General features: G+C 42.6%; 1 protein-coding gene across 1 annotated transcript in view; it reads left to right on the forward strand.

Moving 5' to 3' along the window:
• LOC138605767 (membrane-associated guanylate kinase, WW and PDZ domain-containing protein 3) overlaps window positions 1-27,157 on the forward strand; it is a 196,444-nt gene that overhangs the window by 124,179 nt on the left and 45,108 nt on the right. The window contains exons 2-3 of the mRNA XM_069678197.1: window positions 2,311-2,427; window positions 18,142-18,261. Coding sequence (XP_069534298.1) covers window positions 2,311-2,427; window positions 18,142-18,261 — 237 coding nt within the window. The remainder of the gene's footprint in view (window positions 1-2,310; window positions 2,428-18,141; window positions 18,262-27,157) is intronic.

Consider the following 27,157-nt stretch of genomic DNA (forward strand, 5'->3'; position numbering starts at 1 on the left):
GAAGGAAAGCAGGGATGACACTGATTTCAGCTCAGCCCACTTTGTTCTTGATATCTCCAACAAGCTGTCTTCAGCCAGTGATCAAAATAATCCAAAAAGCAATCTCGTGCAGCTTTGTGCTCCCTCTTCCACGTCACATTTCCAAGTATTTCTTGGCCAGAGTCCATGACTAACCTCTCTCCTACCCTAAATCTCAATTTGCCAAAGATTGAAGTGGATTTAGGGCAAGAGATCAGACTTTAAAAATCTGTTTAACCTTTAACCTCTCAGCATCAATCTCCGCTCAGTAATCACACGGAAATTAAAAGGTGAATCAACAACAATTTAAGCCCTCGGCGAGAAAGAACAGGTGGTCATACACACTACATATGATGTATAATGCTTTGGATGATATTGCATCTATGAGTTGAAACCTCGTATACAAAACAAAAGAATCAAATCATTGAGTTTGAAGTTTATCCAGTAGAGATGGAACGAAAACCATGTCCCACAGAAGAGGAAAAAACAGCACCAAAAAATGCAGCCAAGTGCAAAGTGATCGCATAATATCTGTAACTGACTGAAAACACCAGATTTAAGCATATAAGAGGAATGTTTTACCACCTTATGTCTGCTAACGTGGAAAGTATGGTCTTCAACTCTGGAAATCTTACAAAATCAAAGAGAGTAAACAAACTTGGCAGATGAGGGGCAGGAAGAATTTGCAATGATGATGATGTTTTTGGACTACTTTTATAGAAAATTCACAAAGAACAAGCTATAGATGAGGTCGTGGAAACGGCTTATGTTACTGTGCTTCCTCCTTCAGTCAGCTTGCTTCCCAATTGGCCATCGTTTGGTTCCACGTGACAATCCACAGAGTGAGTGCTCGGCTGTCCTGCAGTGGTTAGTGCTGTTGCCTGACAGCTAGAAGGTCTCTGGTTTAAACCTCCGTTTGGACAAAGTTGGAGTTTGTATGTTCTCCCCGTGCATGCGTGGGTTCTCTCTGGGGTCTCCGGCTTCCTCCCACACAGTCCAAAGACTGCTCGTAAGGTTCATTGGTGACTCTAAAATTGCCCATGGATGTGAGTGCGAAAGTTTGTCTGTCTCCATGTGTCAGCCCTGTGATTGACTGGCGATCAGTCCAGGATGTAGCCCGCCTCTCGCCCAATGCCAGCTGGGATAGGCTCCAGCCCCCCAGCGACCCTGAACAGGATAAGCGGTATAGATGATGGATGGATAAAAAATTGGTGACACCTCGCACCACGGGAACATCTGCAGAGATAATCTTCTAAAACCATCTAAAAATCGGGACCTTGCTTACTTTTGTCTGAAGGGGGGGATCAGGCCAAATCAGCCAGATTAACTTGTGGTGTGTACCCTGAACAAAGAACATATTCAGGTCTAGCATAGCTAAACTTCGACCTGAAAGGGTTTGTCTGGAAAAACTTTCCCATTCTTCCTACTAGTGCCTCAATTTTTATTACCTGTAATCACTTTTTTCCTCTTAAAGGCTCATGTTTTTTCATTTTGGATGCTTTTTGCTAGCTTGTTGTTAGCTTGTCCTACCACATAAAGGCTTTTGGGCATTTTTTTGTTGTTTGCTGGTAGACAAAAGTAACAGGGAGGAATCTGTCACCAACTATAACGTCAAAGGACAGCCATGAATTGTTTTCCCCTTTGGTGTGGACGGGCCTTAATCGTGCTTCATCTCTATGTACTGTAAGAGGTTTTTATCAGTTTGACCTCATCCAGCCAGGAAGGTGTTTACGAGAGTCACACAATCCAAAAAACTGAATTCGTTCTCTGAGCTTTACAGTTTTGATTACACTGGTGATGGTTTTAACACTGGATTACTGTGTCCGATTAAAACTGACTACTGACCTCCACTTCCATTGAAAAACAATCTTTTTCCACCCACGCACCTGTCTACAAGAAATTCAATGTGTGCATCAGCATTTGCACTCATATATGTTTGTATATTTATGTTGTTTGCACTGCCTGGAACATGAACCCGTGGAATAAACACAGTTTTATTACCCTGAATTCAACTGCATGTTTTCATGCTTCAAAATAAAGTCAGTCATATCCCTCACACTGGAATCTATTGTATGATATCAAGCACTCAATATTTGTGAAAATCAAACCTTCATGCTATAAAAGGGCAACTGTGTTTTCAGGTAGAAAAGCTGTTTGATGTAGTAGTGTGTGGTATTGATCACTTTGAGGGTACCTGTCACTTGGATAGATTTCCTTCTTGACTCAAACCCTTCAGAGAGAGCAGCACTATGTTTTTATTGACCCTCCGTGCCTCTGTCTGTGTTTCCGCAGGTAAAGTATTGAACACGGACCTGCGCCACTACCTCAGTCTGCAGTTTCAGAAGGGCTCGCTGGACCACAAGCTCCAGCAGATCATACGGGACAACCTCTACCTACGCACCATCCCCTGTAAGTACACCATACAAGTTTGCATACACGCGTACAAGAAGTACACGCATTAGGTCAAGTTTAAGTACTGGTTCTTAAAGTAAAAGAAGAAGTACTGATTATACTTCTTAAATTAGGTCAAAGTGAAACAGTCTCTGAAATGTAGACACAGTTTAAAATAAAAAGTATCCCTCTGAAAGACATTCCTACAGTTTCTGTGCAAAGCTGAACATTAACATATTTGTGAGATGATTGAAATGAAATCTTTATACCTTTAAATACAATAATAGAACAGCATACTGAAAATCTTGTTTCAATGTGTAAATCCTTTGGATGGGAAATTTCTTGCTGCTCTGAATCCACTGCAATGTTGGCTGGATCATTTTCATCCATGTAGCTGACTGTCCTCTCTGTCAGGGACATGGCATTCACTAGAAAAATAGAAAAACATTTCTGTAGAGGACACCCAAAGTTTTTGGTAAGATGCAAAATATGATAAAAAACCCCTAGTGTTTATATTCACATTCAATCACTTAAGTCTGAATTTATAAAGATTCTTCTGGACAACCTTAAAAGCACCTTGTAGTTCCTTAATTACACTTGCTAAGGATACGGAAGATGTATATAATTTTGTCATTAGCATAAAAATAAAAGTTTGCATCAGTAACATCACTACTTAAAGGAATGAGATAGGACCCAGTATGGAGCCTGGTGGGACACCACATGGCCCCGTTCTTAAGATTATATAAGTGTGTCATTAATGTCATCAAAAGAAATGCTACATAAATCATTGATATTTTATGATTGGTTGAGGACCCAGTATGGAGCCTTGTGGGACACCACTAGTTTAAAAAGCTAAACATCTACCTGGACATTTTGAATTTTATCACTTAAGTAATTTTCAAACCAGTTTTTGAAGACAACCATGTGTTAGCCAACCTCTGTAACAGAACAGAGTAATCAACAGTGTCAAGGGCTTTAGGTAAGTTTTACAGAAGTGCACTAAAGAATTCAAATTCTCAAATTCCTTTATTAAAAATCGAAGGAAAACAAAGTACAAATATGTATGTGAAAATATAAGGGTTAAAAGTGAAAAGTTGTCAGACATATAAATTCTAAATCGAGGACAGATACCTGAAAACTTAAATACCGTAATACAACATTTGTACCTTGTTACTTCCCACCTCTGCTTCATATGGAACTCCCATTCGCTGCATTCTAAAGCAGCTACCAGCACAAAGCACACCAGGAATGTATAGACCCACTTTTAGCGCATATATGCTTTTATGTGAAGCACCTCATGGGAACAGTGTGAATGTTGTGTGTGCGCCAAACAGCTGGAAATCCAACTCGCAAGCAGTGTAAATATGTGCCCTTTTTATGAAGCTACGTGAGGCTGAATACACACAACACTACTCTCACATTTACTGCACTTGCACATTGTCATCCTGTCGCACGCTTTACAAAACGCACACACTTCAATGTCACCATAGCAACCCCGGCCAAGGACATCTCTCTAACCCCCATGTAACTTATTTACTGCTGTAGCGTATCATCACAGCGATCAAAGTCATATTCTTTCCATAAATAACGCTGCGTTTTCCCCTGGCTGCTCTGCTTTCCCTCGCTGACATCCTGCTCAGCGGGGCCGTCACCAACTATTATTCTTTGCTGAAATCAGTAATGGGGTGGTAAATAAAGAGGCTGGTACTGTGTTCACTGCCAAGAACTGCTGCAAAGAACAGCAGCAGGATACATTTATAGAGTAGCAGTAATTCATACTGAACGGAAATGGTTATTGATTGCAATATTTCTTTAATCGATATTAATATTGCAAAATAGCTGTTGATTTAAGAGCCTGTAGAATTGCTGCATTACATAGTTTTCTTTATCATTGTGGGGAAATGATTCAAGATGTCACCAGTATTTTGAATAGATAAGTACTCTACAATTTGTTCGAGGATGCATTATCTGTTAAATGTCAAATACAAGGAGACCCGAGAAAAAAGAAAAACACCTTTCAAGCCCTATTTGCCTCTGCACTTCCTTTCTTTTTATTCATATTATTCAAAAGGTTCTGAATGCTGTAATCATTAAATGGAAGCATAAAAATGAATGGAATAAGATTGACATGCCTGTTAGTACAGTAAAGATGCAAATTAATATCTAGATCAAGGCTTGTGTGGGTGGCAGAAATTTAGGTTATATGCCATAACGGCGAAAATGACTCAAGATTAAGGAGTACAGATGTTTTTATCCGCTGCCACTGTAATTTCCATTTATACACACATTTAGTGGATGTTTTGCTTTTATAGGTCACATAGAGGCATCAGTATGTATCAAGTGTTTTTCATAACCACTTAAGAACTCCTAACAGTGTGTGTAGCCTAGGTGATGTCCATTTTAAGCTGCAAAACATTAACAGAATTGACAGAACTCTAATATTCCCTCTAAAAGTGATGCTGCTTTTGGTTAAAGGATTATTGCACCGCATTCATAGAAGAACAAGTTTATACGCGGAAGTGAAATTGCACCACGAGACATAACCATGACGCGGTATCTGTTACTATAGCCGCTTTCCCACTGGTCAAAAACGCGCCAACACACGGCTTTTATGCTTAATGGGAAAGCCTACAATCGGCATAATTATCGCCTCGGCAAACCTGTGTCGACACGTTAATCTCCGCCCCCTTTCCGGCATGATGCTATGTTCCGTCGGTAACATCTGCTACTCCTTGTCATCTCAGCTACAAATTCCGCCCGTCTCCGTCCGAGCAGCGCTCAAACGTCGTCCCAAATTAGTCGCCGCCGAGTTTGATAAACAGACTGAATGAGTAACAATAAAGACCTAACCACACTGACATCTTCACTGTTTAAGAACCCTGCGTATTTGTGACGTCAGACAGTGACGCAGCAGAAAAGAGACCAACAGGAGCATACTTTACTGGCAATGGGAAAAGAGACAATCAGCATCTATATGCGGGTCTTCCCAGGTCTGAAGAACCTGCGTCAACACGCTAATTTCGGTACATGAAGGGGTTTATGAATCACAGATAGTTTGGGCTAAATATTCCCTATGTCCTGCTGAAGACTGACTCTGCGCCATAATTGAGTGTAGTGAAGGTTTCAGTCGCATGCAGAGCGACTTCTCCGGAGGCGATGACAGACTCTGAGGCACAGCACTGTCACAAACAGGCAGCATCTCTGCTCTCCGACCCCCCCAGCGGGCCTGGAAGTTTCCTTTGTCGTTCAGAGGCGACTCGTACACACAAGTGACATATTTCCAGGAAGTAAGCTTCTTACTTTTCATGTATGTTTAATTGTGTTGTTGGTTTTTGTTTGTAGTTTGTGTCATGTTGAACAGAGGAATATCTTTCTTACAACCTTCGCACCGCGTCTTCTCTTTCTTTGTTTGTTTTCTTGCTGCTGTCTGTCATCCCTTCATTCGCTCCCTCTTTCCTTCATGTACCTGTCAGTCACTTTCTGAGCCTTGTATTCTGAGTTCAGTTTGATTTCTTATTGAATTTTTCCCTTTTCAGAGCTCAGCTGCACCGGGAGTATCTCAGGTCGGTTGAAGTGGATTGACAGACGATGATTATAGTTTTCCTGCCATCAGAGCTTTCTCCTCCAAGGACAACACAACCTGTCATTCTCACACTCACCTGTACACCCACCTCAATCCTAAAAAAACGAACACGGCTTTCTATTTTTTCCACCTACAGTCGTGGCGGTCGTTGAGGTTTTACGGCCCGTGACTACCATTCATCATCAGCAGCCAGTGGGCTCGCTCCCCGCCGCAGCAGCCTGACTCTCTAATCCCCGGCCTGAATTACTGTCTTAATGAGCAAGAGACCGGGACTCGCACGGTGACGGCACCTCCATCATTCACTCGCTCGCTTTCAGCCTCCCATCCTTCAACCTCTCTGTTACACTTTCACTCTTTCTCTGTTTCAATTACCCCGGCTTGCCTTCCTGAATAAAACCAGGTTTACCCGCAATTCTTCTTCATATTTATAAACAGATTTTTATAACACAAATATGCAAATTATACTCGTGATTACACAAACGTATGAAAATATTAAACAGATTTAAGATTAGAAAAGCAGAAGTTTTTAATTAATTAGACTGATCCGCGTCTTAGGCAGCAAACTAAACAGATGAGAATAATTACACAAATCTGCAGCTTGTGTTTCAAGCTACACTTACTTACACTTAAATGTAAGTCTATGCTACAATATCAGGTATTCGCCCCTCAATATCAGGAGCTTTAAAGGTACTATGTGGAGTTGTCAGGAAAGTTGTTGTTGTTAGTGACACCGGTGGACGTTAAGTGAACTGCAGGCTGTGGGTGCAAGCATCTTTGATTGACAGGCGTCACATAATGTTAGCATACAAAAACACCGGTCATCTCCCTGCCTGGCCAAGCAAGCTTCACCAGATCAAACTTTTGTGATGGCCGTATACGAGCAGTTTGTTAATGTTAGGAGATTCTATATTGGGTACGTAGTGGAACATACTTCTGAGATATGTTTTGAGTAGTGTTCTGTGGCACACTCTTGTAGGCCTACTAGAAGCGTAGCTCTGCTTTGGAAAGAGGTGAGTGCGTGGGAGTGGGGTTGTAGAGCTAGTGACTGTAAATGTGTGTGCACGAGTTATGTGAAGTGTCGGGGACCGGAGCAGCGGAAGAGCAGAGAAAAGAGTGATCGGTAGCTGTGTTAACAACAGAACTAATGTACAGGTTAGGCTGTGTTTGTGCGTAATAAAGCCTACGACTCCCCCGTGTCTGGTTTCCTGCTTGCTGCTGGAGTATTAAAGTGACGGGAGATAGCCCCGAAGCTAGCTACAGCTTCAGCCCTGGAGCAGAACAACAAGAAGTCTGCTCTGCGCTTTCTGACTACGGTCATGGCGCTGAAGCAGGAAAGGTTAACAACGGCTTGGCTCGTTAGTTTCCTCTATGGGTTTGTAGCAGGCGGCGTGTTACCGCCATCTGCTGGAAGGCAATGCACACTACTTTAAATGTGAAGCATGCTGGGACTCTGGACAGCAGATCACTAATTTGTTCGTGGGCAAGCGTTTTCTGCTATGCTTCAGTTTTGAATTCGATCGCATTACAGTTCGAACTATTATTATTTCAAACGATATATCAAGTTTCGATTGAAAAGTGACAGCCCTCATTTGCCCTGCAGGAGCTGAAGAGAGTCAAGGCACTCTGAAGTCGGCATAACCATCGCATCCTTTGGCTTTCCCTGGAAAAATCACACCTGTATCCAGTGGTGTGCTCCGGCTGTTTTAGGGGCAGGGGCAAAGACAAATAAACAGGCGCCAGCTCGTCGAAAGTTGTGATGCAAAATAGAGGCCACTCAGCTATAGAGGCATCCCATGAGGGCACATTGTCTCACACGTAGGAGTGTGTGGAGGCCATAATTTTCCGACATGTATCATTTATCTACTGGAAGGGCACCTGAGAGGTTCTTATCTACTACAGGTGCATCCATGAGGGCACTTTCGCAGTGTTTTGTCAAACATGAGTACACCACTGCCTGTATCTTTTACTCAGAAAGCAGCCCACAGGCTGTTAGAGGCAATGAGCAAGACAGGGAAGGTCTTTTTTTCAAGTTGCATTATCTGTTAACACATTCAATTCAAAGTGATTAATAAATGTAAATGTCTTCATAGAGTACCTTTTTAAAAGCTGCAGCTCCCAGATGGTCCCAGGCCTTTAATTACATTAGCATACAGTATACTTTTTTACATTTGTAATTTGCAATCCAAAACACTTGCTCTATCTAAAGAGAGTGTTAGCAGCATTTTATAATTAATTTAGCCTACACTTTTTCTATCCTGTAACATTATCAAGTGGTAATGTAAGCTAGGAAATCAATCAAGTTTTTTTCTCAAGACGCTTTACAAAAAGAGCTAGACCGTAGTCTTCTTTATGGTTGAATGCTAACGCTAGCTGTTTGGTATCTTTTCAGGAAGCATTAAAATCTAAATGTTTTTTCATGACGCCGGAGGAAAATGGCTGCTGTTTAAATATGGTGAATTCAGTCTGTGGGTGCCTTTCTGAAGTACAACGTTGTATTAGGGCCACATTGAGGGAAAAAAACATTCTCTAAGATTTGGAGAATAAAGTTGTTATTTTAGGCTGTGGTTAGCCTGTATCTTATTTTGAAGGGTATTATCAGAAGAGCAGCCAGTCGCCTGCGCTACAATGACTAAAATCTCGAGTCATTTTCAAATAAAATCACTTTTCAGAGTCCTGATCGTTATGACAAAGTGGTGCTGATGTTCTGAAAGAATTTCGTATTTGTGAAACCTAATGTGTTGATATATAGCTGTTTAGTGTGCTTGCGCATTACTCAGCAGTAGATCTTGCATGTTGCACGTATGCTTCCATGCTACCAGGTGTGTTCAGTAAATACAGCTCCGGCTCAAGTTGTGTTAAGCCTCAGGTGCAATCATTTACAAGCTTCACAAATTATACTTCACACGTTCCTCATTTTAGTGCAGGCGGCTGGCTGCTCTTCTGATATCTATAATATTTAGGTAAACAATATTCTAAAATGACGACTTCATTCTCGTAATATTATGACTTTATTCTCGTAAAATTACGACTTTATTCCCCTAATATTGTTTTTTTTCTCGTAATCTCTATTTTTTTTTTCTTTCATGTGGCCATAGTATGCTGTTGTACTGAAGAATCTATATAAAATCTATTAAATACATACATTTACAGGTCCACTCTACTATATATTATAGGGCTGCACGATATATAGTTTAACAATCACAATTGCGATTGTGCAATAGTCACATCGCAGGACGTGCGATAATGAGGCGAATGAAGTGAAACACGTCAGTTTCTCGTTGTCCATGATTAATCTACAGGAAAAGTCAGTGCAGCTCTTCACCAGAGCAACTGACCGCTGTGCATGCAGAGTCTGTCACCTGCCTGTAAACTGTAAACAAGCGCGCTCCGCTGCTGCCGTCACAGATCATGTCGCCGGGATGATCGAGGCAGACGCTCCGTTACACGAGGTGGCTGATAAGTGAGACTATTCCTGTTATCAGCCGCACCTCGCCCCGGTGCTGGTTAATGCTGTGGCCACATAAATGGGCCGTTCACGGAGCGGACGTGCCCTCTCTCTCGACTCTCTCTACTTTTTCATGCGGGTGTCAGAGTCTGAACCTAGAGTGATAAAAGTAGGAGGGGGGTTTTGTTTTGTTAGAGGAAAATAGATTTAAAAGTCACAAATAATCGCAACACATATCTCAGAACAAAACAATATCACAATGTTAGTTTTTTCAAATATTGCAGCCCTAGTATACTATATGACAAAATACAAGGTGCATTATTGCATCATGGGCTTGTCTGTTGCCTTTTCTCAACTCCATAAACTTGCCATCTTGCTCCAGCAGCTTCATCCTTTAAACATGCTGTACATGCCTCACTCCTTATCTTTTTGGCCCCGACACTTGAGAACTTATTTTCTCATTGTGGGAAATCAATACTTGAGGCAAAAGTAAACAAGGCAGTGTGAGGCAGCAGAGGTACGCCACAGAACTCCAAAATTACAACTACTTCTTGAACGTGTTCAGCATCACAAATTGATGATAAATGAACAAATCTGAGGGCGAGTTTACACCCAAAATGTGTGTGGCAAACACAAACACCAAGATGATTATAGGGGCAGTCACTGTGCCAGTGGTCCACTCTACTTAACTACCAGCCCGCTGCTTTACTTCAAAAACTGCTGCTGATTTGTGCTGTGCTGTTTGAGCGTCCGGCCAACACTACACAGTCAGTACGCAATGAAATTCAGAGCCATAATGAAGGTATTACTTTCAACTTTGAGGCCAGTAAGAATACCTAAAATGGGAATCTTTAATTTGACACAAAAGAAAAGAAAGGAGGAAAGACGGGCAGTGAGTGTGGTCTGTGGATGAAATGAGGAGCAGAGACATAAAGAGAGCCAGGTCTTTACTGTCTGTGTGTGGTAAATCCCCGGGTCTTCCTCCCTGGGTTTTGGGTCGGGCTTCAGCTCATTTGGACTCTTAAGAAAAAGGCTGGAGGAGCCTCTCAAGAGCTCTGAAGAGGACAAAGAGGGGAGGATTTTTCCAGGAGGACAGAGAGCTCAGGGTCACACGCAGTCCTCCGACTCCCTGCGGAGCTCAGAGATGGCCAGGAAGAATTTGATCCCACACAAACTGTCATTTTCACTCATGAACACACAAGCTGTGCGCGGGTGTGGGCACACATGCACAGAAATGCATGGACAAATGGGTGCATGTCACGGACACACACAGCTGTACTCAGTGACCTTTCTGCCTGCTGAATTTTGCAACCATTTCATGAGCAGTTTCCCTCTTCTGCTTCTGCCCCTCCTTCCTTCTCCTCCTCAGTTAAGAAATATAATATTTCAGTAAGAAATAATAATTGCAGAATTATAAGTTGTTTTGTCTTACTAGTTAAATTTTTCCAGCTATTCTTAAAATGGTTTAGATACTGATACCATTAGCAGAAATGCCTCAGATTCTCCCTAAAATGTGGTATTGGGTATTGGCGAGTACACCAGTCAATCCACCGATCCAAGACCACAATTTATTAACCCACTTAAGTGACTTGTTTCCTCTCCAAAACATTAGCCTACACAGCAATGATATACAGTATGGCTGCCACTAGCAACCACTGTTTCAGATTAGCAAAGAAGAACAGCATGCTGCTAGCAAAGAGCGGAATGCTAGTCCAAGCTAGCAAACTGTCGGCGATCAGCACTCTAAATCACACATTTTTAAGCTGTCATTATTTAAAGTTAAGATAGTTCTAACCAGCAAAGTTAAAGAATAAAGCAGTTTCAGATTAAAATCAGGGTTTGTCTGATACATGACATCAAAAGCAGCTGCTTGCAGAGCTGCCGCTAACGTTAGCTTGTTTCTAAGTACTAGCTTGTTTTTAGGTCAGTGCTTGTTTTTCTTCAGTGTATTGAGCCAGGCCAAACAACAATGATAGCAATTATATAACATGTTTACAGGGTTATTATTAAGGCCTACAGCTGTTTTTTTATCGCACTAGAACCAGAGGAGTACTCAGTATCAGCCATTACTCAAATCTAGGTGTTGGAATTATCATCATGAAGGAACAAATGGTACTGGAACATCTCTCACTATTTTACGACATGACAGCAGCACAGTTAGCTATAAGACAGAGCTCGCCTCAGTGCCTTTAAGCTAACAAACCACAAAAAAGACAAAAAAAGACACAATTTATTAACCCCCTTAAGTGACTTGTTTCTTCCCCAAAACATTAGCCTACACAGCAATAATATACCTTATGGCTGCCACTAGCAACCACTGTGTCAGATTAGCAAAGAAGAACAATGTGCTGCTTGCAAAGAGCGGAATGCTAGTCTAAGCTAGCAAACTGTTGGCAATCAGCACTCTAAATCACACATTTTTAAGCTGTTTTTAAATCATTATTTAAAGTTAAGATAGTTGTAACCGGCAAAGTTAAAGAATAAAGCAGGGTTTGTCTGATACATGACATCAAAAGCAGCTGCCAGCAGAGCTGCCGCTAACGTTAGCTTGTTTCTAAGTACTAGCTTGTTTTTAGGTCAGTGCTTGTTTTTCTTCAGTGTATTGAGCCAGGCCAAACAACAATGATAGCAATTATATAACATGTTTACAGGGTTATTATTAAGGCCTACAGCTGTTTTTTTATCGCACTAGAACCAGAGGAGTACTCAGTATCAGCCATTACTCAAATCTAGGTGTTGGAATTATCATCATGAAGGAACAAATGGTACTGGAACATCTCTCACTATTTTACGACATGACAGCAGCACAGTTAGCTATAAGACAGAGCTCGCCTCAGTGCCTTTAAGCTAACAAACCACAAAAAGACAAAAAAAGACACAATTTATTAACCCCCTTAAGTGACTTGTTTCTTCCCCAAAACATTAGCCTACACAGCAATAATATACCTTATGGCTGCCACTAGCAACCACTGTGTCAGATTAGCAAAGAAGAACAATGTGCTGCTAGCAAAGAGCGGAATGCTAGTCTAAGCTAGCAAACTGTTGGCAATCAGCACTCTAAATCACACATTTTTAAGCTGTTTTTAAATCATTATTTAAAGTTAAGATAGTTGTAACCGGCAAAGTTAAAGAATAAAGCAGTTTCAGGTTAAAATCAGGGATTGTCTGATACATGACATCAAAGGCAGCTACTAGTATCTAGTGTTATCTAATTTTGTACTTTTTTATATATATATATATATCGATAGATATATATATTTTGATCTTTATTTTTTACCCTCTGTGTGCTGATTCTTTCCTATTGTATTGTACTGTATAAGCTGCTGGAGACTGAATTTCCCAGAGGGAGTCATCCCAAAGGGATCAATAAAGTTGAGTCTAAGTCCAAGTCTAGTAGAGCTGCCGCTAACGTTAGCCTGTTTCTAAGTGCTAGCTTGTTTGTACTTCAGTGCTTGTTTTTCTTCAGTGTATTGAGCCATGCCATACAACGATAGCAATTATAAAACATGTTTACAGGCTTATTATTAAGGCCCGCAGCTGTTTTTTTATCGCACTAGAACCAGAGGAGTACTCGGTATCAGCCATTACTCAAATATAGGTGTTGGAATCATCATCATGAAGGAACAAATGTTATTGGAACATCTCTCACTATTTTACGACATGACAGCAGCACAGTTAGCTATAAGACAGAGCTCGCCTCAGTGCCTTTAAGCTAACAAACCACAAAAAGACAAAAAAGACTTTGGCTTTGTAATGATCCTCTTTTCTCTCTTGTTCCCTTTTTCATTCGTGTCATTTCAAAAGCAAAGCCCTAAGCCATCTTTCTTTTTTTTGATGTCCTAACATAACGCTCTGCACCGAATCAGCATGTTAAATTTATGACCTGCCATTTCTGACTGACTGCCTCTGATGTCCCCATCCTGACATCCGCTTGGTCCAGACGGTCTGAGAAAATCTGTCTCAGCAGTGCACGGGCCATGCAAGACTAAAGTGACGATTTGTTTCAGTCCAGAATAGACACACACACACAAACACATGTAAACACAAGGCTTTTACCACTCTACAGTTATGCTTCTTTGCTTGCTTGCAAAGAGTTTAATAAGAGGATCAATATATCTCATGTCCGCCTAGTTCATAAAAAGCTGCAGCCTGTTAGCTTAGCTTAGCATAACATCTGGAAAAATGGGGGAAACCTCTAAAGCTTACTTATTGCCGCAGTATATCTCATTTATTTACTCTGTCGTGAAACTAATGTGTAAACGGGCGCTGGTTTAGCTCAGTCGGTAGAGCAGGCACCCAATATAAAGAGGCGATGTCCTTGCTGCCTCGGCCGCTGGCTTGACCTGACCTCGATCCTTTGGTGCATATCATCCCCTCTGTCTGTCTTCACTGTCCTATCCGATAAAGGCCAAAAAATAAAACATTAACAAAAAAACTAATGTGAAAAGTTTTTGGTTCATATGAGGAGAAAACTGCCGGACCTTTTCTTCACATAGTGTCCTTTTTTTACTCTTTGGTTTTAGCATTAATTAAACAAACTAGAAACATTACACTGAGCTTTAAATGTGCCTTATACAGATTATGTCCTCTTCTTTCTTTGCACTCTTGGAAACTGGCTCTAGCTTCATATTCGCTGCTCAGACAAGAGTGGTATCGATCCTCTCATCTAACTCTCTGCAAGAAATCAATTAAGTGTATTTCCCAAAATGTTGAAATATTCCTAATAATGAAAAATGTTCTCCTCTCCGAGCAATGAACAAATCCCTCTACGTTCTCTGCTGTATTTAAACTTCATATTCTGACACAAAATCTTTGTATGGGGCCTCTATACATCCTCACCCCTCTCTTGTCACGCTTAATTAACTGCAGTATATCGACTGCAGCGTTTTCAACATACACTGAGCATTTTGTTTGAAAGACCAGCCGACATAAGTGTATTTGAAGATGTATCCAAAGTGTCTTCGCTTGCATTGAAAGGGGAAGTACGACAGGATGTTCAAAGTTCTGCTCTAAAAGGATTGCTGCTTTCACTCGGTTGTACCCTCAAAGCTCAGCAAGCCCTCATTACATTGTCGGCGACTGATCCACAATAGGAGGCGCATGGTATATATCGCTGTGACATCCGGGATGATGGCTCCGGGAGATACTTGGCAGGTACATAACAGTGGCTCAAGTAATTGGGCTACGGGGGACATTTTAGGGTGACCAAAGCCGGCGAATGTAAGCAGACAAGTTGGTAATGAGAAGCAGCTTCGGGTGGCATTTTCACACGATGCACTGTCAACTACATGGTAACACAAACTACGGTATCAAGGAGGCTATTTTCTTTTTCAAACTGTGTTTTTTTTTTCTCCTCTGCTCGGGTGCAGAGAAGCTGTCTCAGTCCAATTAAGCGAGGAAATATAAGAGTGGAAAAACAAAAGGGAATGGCAACATAAAGTTACTTAATAGGCCATCGGGCCACCACGATCTGCACCACTGCTTCACTGCTAATTGGTGCAGAGTCTACAAATGTCAAGACAGATGCAACAACATATTTCAATGAGAATCCCCTCCATAGTTGTACAAGAATATCTTAAGGTTAATTAAATTAAACAAATCTGTCAACCGTGTACTGTCATTGACAACAGATGAAAACAAGGTGCGTAAGGTGTAGTTTATAAAAGGAACCTCTGCTCCTGCTGCTATTTTACGCAGTTACATCATGATTTTGATTTGTGAAAGCGTTCAGTCATTAAACTCCTGACCGACCTTAAAAGTTTTCTTTTGGCTCATCTCAATGCAAAACTTTTCTATCTTTACTCGGTAATCTTTGTGGTGGAGATGTTCAGATACCTTTAACATACCATTTCGGAGACCTGAACTTGAGTATTAACTCATATTAGAATAGATAGGATGCAACAGAACTCTCTTTTTGAGAAGAAGAAGAAAAAGACACAAACAGGACTCTATGGACGTGCATTAATGGAGATGTCAGAGTGAGGGGGCTGCACATGAACATGAGCCCCGAGTAGTTGGGGGATTCGGGGCCTTGCTCACCTCGACGGCGCCCAGGAAAGGAACTGGCACCTCTCCAGCTACCAGCCCCAATGCCATGCTTGGTCCGTTCTGGGACTTGAACCGGGCAACCTCTGGTTCCTAAGCCAAGTCCGTACAGACTGAGCGACCGTCTACCTTTATTATTAAGTTTGACAATCTGTTAAAACTAGAAAAGATCATAAATAATGAAATAAATCTAGGAATAATTATTATTCCTTATGGAAAAGATTTTTTGAATCATTTTATTGAATCAAATCTTCTTTATTCAATGTTTTTTATTGCCTATAAAATGAAGGTGAGAAAACATGAATTACTGACATTTTGCGAGCACTGACTACATTGACACATTCATCAAGCATGTGCTGATGTATGCTGTGAACACAGTTCTTCTTGGCCCCTCCATAACAGCAGTTTCCACTTGTTGCCGTTAAACAGCTTTATATTGACCAATACACTAGGGTGTTGGATTGGTGCATGGACCGGGGGTACTCATTGACAGCCGATCTCCTATGTTAGGCTGAATCGGATGCATTTCCGGCACGGTATTGGAAAGACCCTGCTTTTTGGAGTCTTCTTCTCTGCTTCTGTTTGCTGGTCAGGTTGCTTTGAAGATTTAAATCGACTGTTTTTTATGACTGCAATTGAACATTAGTCAGTGGCCGGGGTATTTCCCAGCCTTCCTCGTACCCTCGGCCCACTGTCCTTCCGACTGTGATCTGAACAATGAATGCGCTCCGTGACGACGGGTGAGTCTAAACGTAGGTGACAGAGATTGCAGCGGAATGTTGCACTGATGATCGGTCCATGCTGTGTGCTTTGTTCAGCCGGCCGTGCGCTAAATAACTGCTGTCCTGCCTCCCGTTCAGATGAGGTTATTTCTATGGAGTTTACAAGTATAGTGACATGCCATTTAATTAGCCCAGAGTGCAACAGTGACACAGTACTCTTTATTTATTCATGGAATATGGTTTACATAATCCTAATGCTAATGCAATCATTTGGTGTCCATTTGTGCCCTGTGGATATTCATCCTGGAAGGGAAGAAAACATCCCGTCAGTATTGAAATAGACTGGGGCTTCTCCACAGGAGCAGAATCTGCACTCAGAATGGCCTTCATTTGCATCGATGCTGCCCTCGGTGGGACTGAGTGAACCTAAATCACACCAGGAGGTTACGCAACCCATCATATTTCACACTCGGCTGTTTTTCCTCATTTCAGCTGTAGCCGGGACATACATCAGGAACCTCACAATAATAACTTGTTAGCAGAAACTGCAGTCAGTCATTGAGGATTAAATGAATCACGCCTCTCCGTGATAAACAGTCCTTCATCAGTTATCTGTCGTTCACAGGATGGCTCTGAAGTCTTCGTTCCAAAATGAGACAAATCAACCTTTTTACAGGGAGCGATCACAAAAACACGGTTACAAACTGGATAGTATGAATCATGAATAAGTCATGTCGGTTTCAGAGGTTATGTAAAGTGCAATGAAACTTCAGCAGCTACACTCGTGCACATTACACAGATTGAATATAGGAATTGGACATAGCCACTGTGATGTTACGAACTGCTTTGTTGAAACTGTTGTTTTGAAGAAGTTTGGCATTTTGGCCGTCTCCATGTTGTTTTTGGGGGGCCAGAAGTGACCATATTTGGACAAGAGGGTGGAGCTTCAGAGGAGAGGGGGTTGGTAATCAAAGCCTTCAATGTATTCGAAACACTAAACAAGCCAACAAGGCGGGTATGAGGAACGCAGACACACACGCTAAACTAAACTAAAATTGAACTCCTATAAATTGTATCCATTGGCCTAGTTTTAGATGTATTGCCAGTTTTTGTTAGTCTTTGTTTAACTTGTCCTTGTTTTAAGTGTAGCATGTCAATTTGTTTGTCCGTACATTGACAATAATGTAAAACCACAATCAAATTCCTTGTGTGTGCCCATACTTGGCAAATAAAACTGATTCTGATAGTGCTATAACATTACTGCTACATTGTCACTGATTGAAGAAGCTGGAGCACAGACTTGTTGGATTGTAAGTAGATTTAATAGCACAGCAAGCCAAAAAATTCTCCGTAGGGAACCAACAACACAGCCAAGAGGTAAAGTTCAGTGTGTCATTGTTGCAGTCATGTACCACAAACAGATAGCGATACCCACCTGTCACTAAAAGTGGCTGACAAAAAATGTAAAGAAATGTTTGAGAGACCAAAACCATGTTGTGTTCCAGGCTGTGAAGCTGCTGCTGTAAAGTTTGACATTTTAACATGAGGCTCGATGGGGATTGACTCGCTTTTGGAGCCAGCCTCAAGTGGAAGTTTGGGGAACTGCAGTTTTCTGGCACTTCTGTGTCGGCTTCATTTTTCAGCCCCTGGCTTGGCATTCGCATTGTGTTGCTACACTGGAGGACAGAAAGGATGTGTGTGATTAAAAGCAAAGGCTGAATGGTTAAAAAACATTGAAAGTGGCATTCATGTCATGAATTCAGCTGGAGCAGAGAAAATACTCAGAGTGCTTTTAACAGTGTTGAATGATGTAGGTCATTCATGTAGCAGCCTTTTTCATGGTTCTCTAAAATTATCTACCATTACACTCCTGTCATATTTACATATTTGTCTTATTTGTTTATTTATGTTTCTCTTTTCTTTTTGCTCTGTTCCAGGCACCACGCGGCTTCCTCGAGACGGGGAGGTGCCAGGAGTGGACTACAACTTCATCAGTGTTGGAGACTTCAGGATCCTGGAGGAGAGCGGACTTCTACTGGAGAGCGGGACGTATGATGGTAGGCATGGGAACAGTGGTAACAATATGAGAAACGTGCTTGTGTGTGGCTGCATGAATGTATGCACACGATTCACACTGACAGCTCTCTGTAATGGTATGAGTGAAAGCTCGATATTCAGCGTCATTATGACTTACAGCCCTCCTTAGTGAAATGTGACAAGCGGGACAAAATGTATTGATCAGTGAAACATGATTAAAGACTTGTTGGAAGCGACAGTCAGATTAGCAGCGATACTCGCAGCCCTTCAGATGAACTCCTCTGTTCACTTTCTCCACACTGTCTAGAATGGGCAAATGAGAGATAAAAGTGTGCAGACTTTATATTTAAATGGAAATGGAAATTCTGGAAATCAGGACAGGGATGTGCATTTTTTTGTCAGCAGGGATTAAAATAAACCTCACAGTTATCAAAGACCAGACAGCTTTTTAGAGAGCCAGAATTAACCAGTTCATTATGACGGCTGTTGTATGCAGGTACAGATTCTTATTTAATACAGGCTTTCTAATAGTAAGTGGGCTAAATGGTGAATTACGAGGCTGTTCGAACAGTTGTGGATTGCAAACGCTAGAGCTGCAACAATTAAAGAGGGGGTATTATGCTGTTTCACGTTTTAAGATGTATATATGATGTTACAATGTTGGATGTCGAGACTAAACGTGGGTGAAGTTTCAAATCTGTAGGTGAAAGCATGTCGGAGTAATCCCCAGGCTTCGTCTGCAGGCTGCTGTGAACGCCAGGTTTCACGCTGTTTTTTCTACACGTTGCACTTTGTGACGTCACAAAGTGCAGCCTCAGCAGGCTTCGGAGAGCTGGCCAATCAGAAGAAAGCGAGCTTGTAGGGACAGAGCTGACTGAGTCGTTTCAGGCAGAGGCTGTACGAGGGCCTGCACAGAGCACCAGTGTGAGAGGTTTTTTTTAACTGTAAATTATGCTAAGCTACTCCACAGGTATCACAGAGATAAATATGAAGCGTGAAATTAGCATAAAATCCCCACCCTTTAATCAAAGGACAATTAATCGCCCAGTATTTTGATAATTGATTAATCCTTTTCTGTGATTTTCTTTCTACTTCCAGCTTCTTAAAAGCAAGAATTTGTTAGTGAGTCTTGCAATCTTGGTTTCACAAAAGAAGGAATTCGACACTTAAATTTGGGATATAAGTAATTGTAATGAGCATTTTTAACACTGTCTAATAATTTGTGGATTAAACCATTGTCAATCATTCGAGAGATTAATCCATAACCAAAACAAGTTAGATGCAGCCTTAAATTAAGTACATACTTGTAAAAGAAAGAAACTTTTGTCAAATTCTATTGAAATGTAGCTTAAGCAATACCAGATATGCTATAACATATTTAAAGATTATTTTCTGGGCCTTTTATGCCCCCATTTATCGAGAGGACAGTTAAAAGTGGGGAAAACAGGGGAAGAGAGAACGAGGATGACACGCAGCAAAGGGTCGAGGGTGGGAGTTGAACATGGGCCACCGACCCAACCGCTGAGCTAAACCGGCGACCATTACATCTTTATTGTATTTAAATCATAGGCTACCCTTCACCTCCACACATAGACATTTCAGATCTTTAACATTTACTGTGCATACGATGTACCTCCCTCTGTGTGTTTATGCGTCTGTGCCAGCCCGTTCCAATATACAGTAGCTATTCAAACAATGCGGTGTTAGCATGCAAGCAGCTGTAGCACCTGATGGTGACCTTATGTAAACCAGTCGACCTGCTGCTCCCGCCGGCTGGCTGCACAGTCACACATCAGGAGGTCCCACTTGTGTTCTTACTCTCAAGTCATGCTTTATTCATGGGATGAACCAGCCGCCTCCTCTCCTCTCACAGACTCAGCCAGCGAGCTTCGGCTCGTCCCAAAAGTTGAACTTGAACTTTCAGAGCGATTCAAAGTTCCCCTTGTGTTCGTCTGACGGCTCCGAGCTGCAGCAGACATATCAATGGCGGCTGATATTTTATAACAACAAGCACGGTCATGTTCTTCCCGGTAAGACGTTTACACAGGGGGGGGGATTTTTCTGCTGAATGGCTAAGTATTTACCATTTCTAACACCTTACAGTACAATGGAGCGTAAGCGCTTGCCCCGCATTCAGAGGTCTTGGAAAGTCAGACGGTCGCACTGTATTTGTGTCATGAGGGGATTGGAGCGGAGGATTTCTCTCACATTGCGCAATGATTATGGCAATAACATGATAATCTTCCCGCTCTCTTTAAGCTCATTCTTTCTTACTGCAAATCCAGGCTGCTGTGAAATGGGAGAGGATTTTTCTTAATGCTTAGGGGACAACCTCTGGTCACGTGAGCGGACCTTCTCTCGCTCAGCCGCAATGCCGTGCTTTCAGTATGAGGAGAGAATTAAAAGATAAAGTCAAATCCTCATCCAAAGAGAAAGTGCCTTATGGCTCAGAGTAGCTTTTGTTGGATGTGCATGAGAGTATTTGTAGGAGTTTGTGTGTGCGTTTACAGACGGTGAAGCGCACCGTTACATGCAATAGGCCTGTTGAAGCAGGTTCTTCCAGCAGCCTCTGATCCCTCTGATAAGGTGTCGGCCCCCCCTCGCAAACCTGCCTCCTTGTAGTCGAAGCAATGACATCAGAGACACGCACATACTCACGCAGGTACACACTCTTGCACATTCATGCACAAAGAACGAATCCTGTTCCCCCTAGATCATCTAAGAACTCGAAGATCAGCTTTCGGGAGCTGCCAAATCGCCCACGAGCTGTCCTTCATCTCTGAGCCGAAGCCAGGCGGGATTTACACCTTTATAGAGAGGGTGACCGTGGGAAGAGAGGGAGAAATGGAGAGCAAACTGAGGTGGAGGAGATAATAGAAAGAGAGAGAGGGTTGATATCGAGGCGTGCTGAGCTCTTCAGCTCCCAGTGGAAACACCCTTTGCAGTGGAAAGCAGGACTGCGCTGGCTGCACACAGATGTGTGGATTAGCATCTCATAAGTTGGAAGTTCCAGTATGCTTTCCAAAGGAGAGAGAGCTGAACACTCTGATAGTGCTTTCCCTTTCTCTTCTTCTGTCTCCAACACCCAGTCAGCACAAGCGCTGCATGGCTACAGTGGCAGAGAGTGCTGATCTCTCTCAGCACGCTGAACCCAAAGACGAGCGGATGGTAATTGGATCCAGGAACGGGATTTACCCCCATTTGGTTGTGCTTGAAATACATGCAGCATTTTTAATATGAAAGTGGGAATAAATAAGGTCAGGGGCTTCTTGTGCAGGTCACATTCCTTGTTTGAAGAGCTCATGAATTACCTTCAGTTTAAAAGGGTACAGTTAGTGAGTTGTGCTCAAGGTACAGAGCTAATGGGACTCTTAGCTAATCATAATGGTCTCGCTAATAGTCCCAAATGACTTGGTGGAATGCTCATTATGGTAATGGTTCATGTATAACAGTTTTTTTCCACCTAGAAAGTATATCGCTGGACTCATTTAATGCACGGCGCGCACAATTTCATCTTAAACGCCCTCTCGACGACTCGTTCATCAGTCCTCCTGCTGTCCGTTGACCATGATCACACTGCGGCCGTTTCCCTTTCAGTCACTCACAGTCAGGGTGGAGAGCTTAAATGCTGTTATAATTATATAAATGTAGGGAATGTGAAAGCAGTTATTTTTTCACTGCTTCTTGACGGCTCTGTTACTAAACCGGCATGAACAGTGAACTTCCAGAGGGAAATATGACCTTGCCTCAGGCTGAAACAACATATTGTATGACACATTGATAAGTAACATGAAACGTGTGCATACAACAGCTTACTCACAGTTACCTAGGAAGTGGCTAAAAGCTACTATTACCACTTCTAAGTGTTGTATGATACAAAGGGAAAAGCATATATACCTCGCTAACGTAAATGTTTGCTTGGTAGGAATTTACTTCCTCGCAAGAAAGTGGTTGAATGTAGGGATGCACGATTTCGATACCGTTGTACAGTATTAGGCACATGTTTTTTTTCCACCTAATTGCAAAGAACATCAAGTCTCCCCTTTAGTGGAATTGATATCATGTCTACTCTTATTGTAGTGGTCCACTGACAGATGCAGAAATGGCATAATACAGTGCTTTTAAAATGTGCACATTCACTGGGCAATACAAGAAAACTACTTAAACTTTCTTTTCTTTTTTAGGGAAGCATCGAGCATTTAGGCATAATTAAAGCATTGTTTTATCAATGGAAAATATCGTCAGAAAAATTACACCGATTCTGCCAATATGCCATTTTCAAGCCATTATCTGCAGATACCGATAACATGCCGATGATATCGTGCAGCCCTAGTTGAATGCTAACGTAAGCTGTTGCCGGACGGTAGCTTATGGCTTATTGAATGTGTTGTTTTGCTTTAAAGACCCCCTCCAGGTAAAATCCAGTGTTTAACCTTGTAAACATCTCCATGTGGTGTTCTTCATGTGCTACGAGACATATCAGGGACAACACCAGCATCATCTCCATGGCTGGGCCTGTCTGCTTTTAAACTGCAGTGTACCAAGGACAGACTGAACAACACATTTTCAGATTGGCAGGTTTGAGACGTCACAAACCTAAGGAGCCGATCGCGTTAATGGATGGGGTGGCGCTATGCATATCATTATGTGTAACCCATGGCAACCACTTCAGCGATGCTCGAGCCAGCTGTAACTCTCATCGTAATTTTTGCAAACTCACTACTGACTACTAACGTTAACGTTACTACTAATAATTACTAGGGATGGGCATTTCCAGTAATCTCAGTATTCGAGTAATCTAATTACCTTATGAACGAGTAATCGTGTACTCAAACAAAACACACATAAGCCGGACACGGCCATGAAACAACGCTGAACAGTAGCCTCATAGAGAACAAGCTAACGTTAGCCCAACTGCAACACCAGCGTAACACAACGTCACAGTATCCGCAGACATCTCAGCAACGTAAAACAAATACTGAGCTAAACTACTTTAGCCAAAAACAACGCATGCGCAGGTGCGTGAGTAGTGTAGCGTTACTCGAATAATGATGTCAACAACGAGTACTTGAATACTCGAGTATTCGTCCCCATCCCTAAATCTCGCTACATTTTAAAGTTGCCACTAAACGATGGCAGAGACGTGTTTTGTTTTCAGCTGTAGTTTTACAAAAGGAGAAAGGTCGCACAAAGTGGGCGGGGCCTATGCAGAGTCAGGAGTTTTTAATGAGGGAGAAGGAGGAGATGCCTTTGGAGGATTTTTACAAGGTAGAAAAAAAACACAGAAAAAAAACATGTCAGACACAATATATTATTTAAAGCAGAGCATTTTATATGTCTTAAAAAACGACTGGAGCTGCTCTTTAAATGTAGCCACTTTTCCCTCCATGTCTTCACTGTTTATCTTTTCAGTTGCCGATCAATCAAGAAGTAGGAAAGTAATGAAAAATTGTCTGTTTATACAACATGCAGCTTCACACACAGCATTGAGACTTATAACAGTAGTTGAGCCTCTCTCCGAGCATGATGTCAGAGGAAAAATGGCCGCCGTGTGAATATGGTGACCGCTGCCTCTCAGAGAAGGGCTTAGCAGAGGTCAGGAGAGGACACAGCACACATGTATACTAGCCGGGGTGAGACTGTTCCTGTGGGTTTAGCTGCTCTTTGGTCGGTAGTCTACACGCTGGCTGCTTCATAAAAGGTCCGGAGGGTCTCAGGTCGCCTGCCAAGCAGACACATGAGCCATCTGTGCCAGGCGCTGCGAGCAAGTCTTTCTGGACTTTTTGGTCCCCATTCAGTCTCGGCGCCTTGGAGGTTCAGGTTGGGTCACTCTTTGAGAGCAGAACAGAGCAGCTGGACAAGAACTAAAAGGCCCAGTGCAGTGAAGTGCGATACTGGAGGGACGGCTGCCAGGATAAAAAATTCTACACACAGAGAGGGTTTCTTTTTTCCTGACAGATGACTAATCTGCTACCAGGGAACGCCAAATTCAAGATCCAATTTTAAATCTGGTGATTTGGGATCCCCAGTGTGATAATGAGTCGGATTTAAAGAAGGAAGGAAAACAGACCAGGAGATTAAATTGGATCAGAACGCAGAATTCAAGCATCAGCTACAATCTGTGGTGTACTGCTGGTTATTTGGCGCTTTGATTGTGTAACTCTGTTCGTGATCTTGCGATGATGAAAGCGTGACCTTGTGTAGCTTATGCACATCGCCCTTGACAACAGGAGTCTTTTCATTATCGGTGGCTGATTCCGGCACCATGAAATTGCCTGCACGCACTTTGAAAGACGAGCCTCGCTCTTCCTGCCTCATCAACTCTGTGACACGCGGATCACAAGTAACGTCAGGCGCACTCCCCCTGCTCATCAGCTTACGAGGCTTCCCTCCATTTATAAAGGCAAATGGTGCCACAAATCTCCACTGACGCGCCGCTTTCACACACCTCCATATCTGCGACACACATTTATCAGGGGCCAAGAGACATGTTTGTAAGTAATTAATCACAGAGGTAGCGTCTGGCTGATGAATGTCAGCGTGTGGCAGGAGACAGGCGGGGATTAGCCGGCAGACCCAATCTCTCCTTGCTATCGTGGTGCCACCCCTGTTAATGAAGCCATCTCTGACAAATGCGGATGAGTGTCGCTTAGTAAACACAGAGTGGAGCGACAAGGTGGAGGAGGGGCAGGCGTTCATCCAGCCTCCTTCTCCTCCTCATCACTCCCGCTGCGTTGAGGAAGACGAGCATGGCTGCATTAACCCAGTTTGCTGTGTGCTGTCGTTAGCGCGCCTGAGGAGACGAGGCCGGCGCTGGAGATGAGTTCACTTATCAGAAAAAGCTGTTGTGTTGTTACTGTATGATGCTGCGAAGCTGCTGGACTGACTGTGATGGGCTCCTCTGAGCCCTGTGTTCTTCCTGGCACGCACGCCGCTGTCAGCTCTTCCTCTTTGTAGCGAGCTATAAAAAGATCTTGCGTTGATAAACGCTGCTCTTACAGAAACAGCATTTGTGATGTCTGCATGTTCACGCTTAAGTACATCAAAGGTTTATAATAGCACGGTCCCATATGCTGCTGGGTCCAAATGAAAGTAAGATCAAGTTTATGGAGGCTAATTAAATAGCTGAAAATCCCCTTTTCCCAGCGGTATCTCCCTGTTCTTTAATTAATCTAATTATAAATCACGATTCAGCTGAGGAGACTCGATCTGGTAATCGCTTTTCGTAAGAGTCGGGTAAATATTTGACCTGACAAATGGATCGTCAAAGAATTGATTTGACATTATTGCATTGACTCATCCGAGGGAGCAGCGTTTAGCAAACAAATACCCATAATGAATGGTGGGGATCAGAATTAGTGTGCACATTATTTATAATCCTAATACAGTTTGAATAATTGCATTCTTGTGCGCCTAAATTGAGTTCCACATACTGCTCAGCAGCCATATATAGATGGATCGCCCCATGGGCTAAATGAGCAGATAATTTAACTAAGTTTTGCACTCTCAGTTTCCCCCTCTCTTTACGGAGCGCCGTCATCCCTCTGAATATTTATGATCTCGAGGTTTTTCTTCATTAGAAAAAAAAAAAAGCAGGCTCAGAGGTAGATAATTGCTGTATTCAATGATCAGTGTAATTAGTTGCTGGCAAATACCGAGTGAAGTGATTTTAATGTTACACGAGTCATGACAGCCCTGTGGTGCAGTTACCGAGGGGAGACAAAGAAGGGGGGTTAAAGAGACGTAAAAATCATGCCGAGGAAGAAGTCCTCTGAAACTTGTAAGGAGTCAGTGTTGGCTGCCGGAGCGCGACATTCAGAGATTTAATTCTTGATTTAAATGAGGTGAATTGGAGTGATGTAAGACACGGTGCATGATCGCTCCCACAGCGCCTCAAACTCAACACACAAACTGGAGACAGAGCCTGAAATTAGTTTTTCTAAAAGAGGAAATTCCCCCCGTAAATGCTTACATAGGAGGTATTTTATATTATGAGCTAAACCACGGGTTGTAGCTCGTCCTCACTTCACCTCACATTGCGTTTCTCGCTCTGCTTCTAATGAGCATCAGAGATTCTCTGAACTGGCTTCATTATGTCACATTGTCAGATCTGAGTCAGTAAGGCTGATACTTGTCTTCTGACTGCTTCACCTCAGTAATGTTACTAATGTTCGCCGTCTGTTTCACATCCCTGGAGTTATTTTTATCAGTAGAAGCAGTAGAATTCATGTGTTTCTATATATACCGCTTATCAGAAGCTCACAGGGGGGCTGACGTCAATCCCAGCTGACATCGGGCGAGCGTCAGGGTTCACAGAGCTGACACATACTTTCATACTTATTGGTAATTTTATAGTTCAACAATGAACCTGACGAGCATGTCTTTGTACTGCGGGAGGAAGCCGGAGCACACCGGGAAAACCCACGCATGTGCAGGGAGAGCATGCAAAACTGAAAGGCCCCAGCCGGCTGCACCAAGAACATCCTTGCTGTGAAGCCCACGCAACACTGTGCAGCCAAATTTATAACCATCCATCCATCCATCCGCTTATCCTGTTCAGGGTTGCAGGGGGTGCTGGATCCCAGCTGTCATTGGTTGTGAAGCGGGGTCCGCCTGGACTGATCGGCAGTCAATCACAGGGACACATAGAGCCAGACACCTATGAGCATTCTTAGGCCATGTACACACGGAGACGGAGCCGACTTCGTTTTGAAAAAGTTTTCCGTAAACACGGCGCCGTCTCAGGAAATGTTTGCGTCCCCACGAAACCGCTGAAACGCTGTAATATATATAACCGGCCAGTGGGTGGTGCTGTAACGCAGCCACACAAATACAACAAACCGGAGAAGAAGAAATAGAGCATGCGTATAAGTGTAACAACAAAGAAGAAACACAAGCAGTTGTTGTTGGTGGTGG

This window comes from Semicossyphus pulcher, unplaced genomic scaffold, assembly GCF_022749685.1.
Source record: "Semicossyphus pulcher isolate SPU_LCO1_2020_fin unplaced genomic scaffold, fSemPul1.0.p SCAF_3, whole genome shotgun sequence".
NCBI classification, from domain to species: domain Eukaryota; kingdom Metazoa; phylum Chordata; class Actinopteri; order Labriformes; family Labridae; genus Semicossyphus; species Semicossyphus pulcher.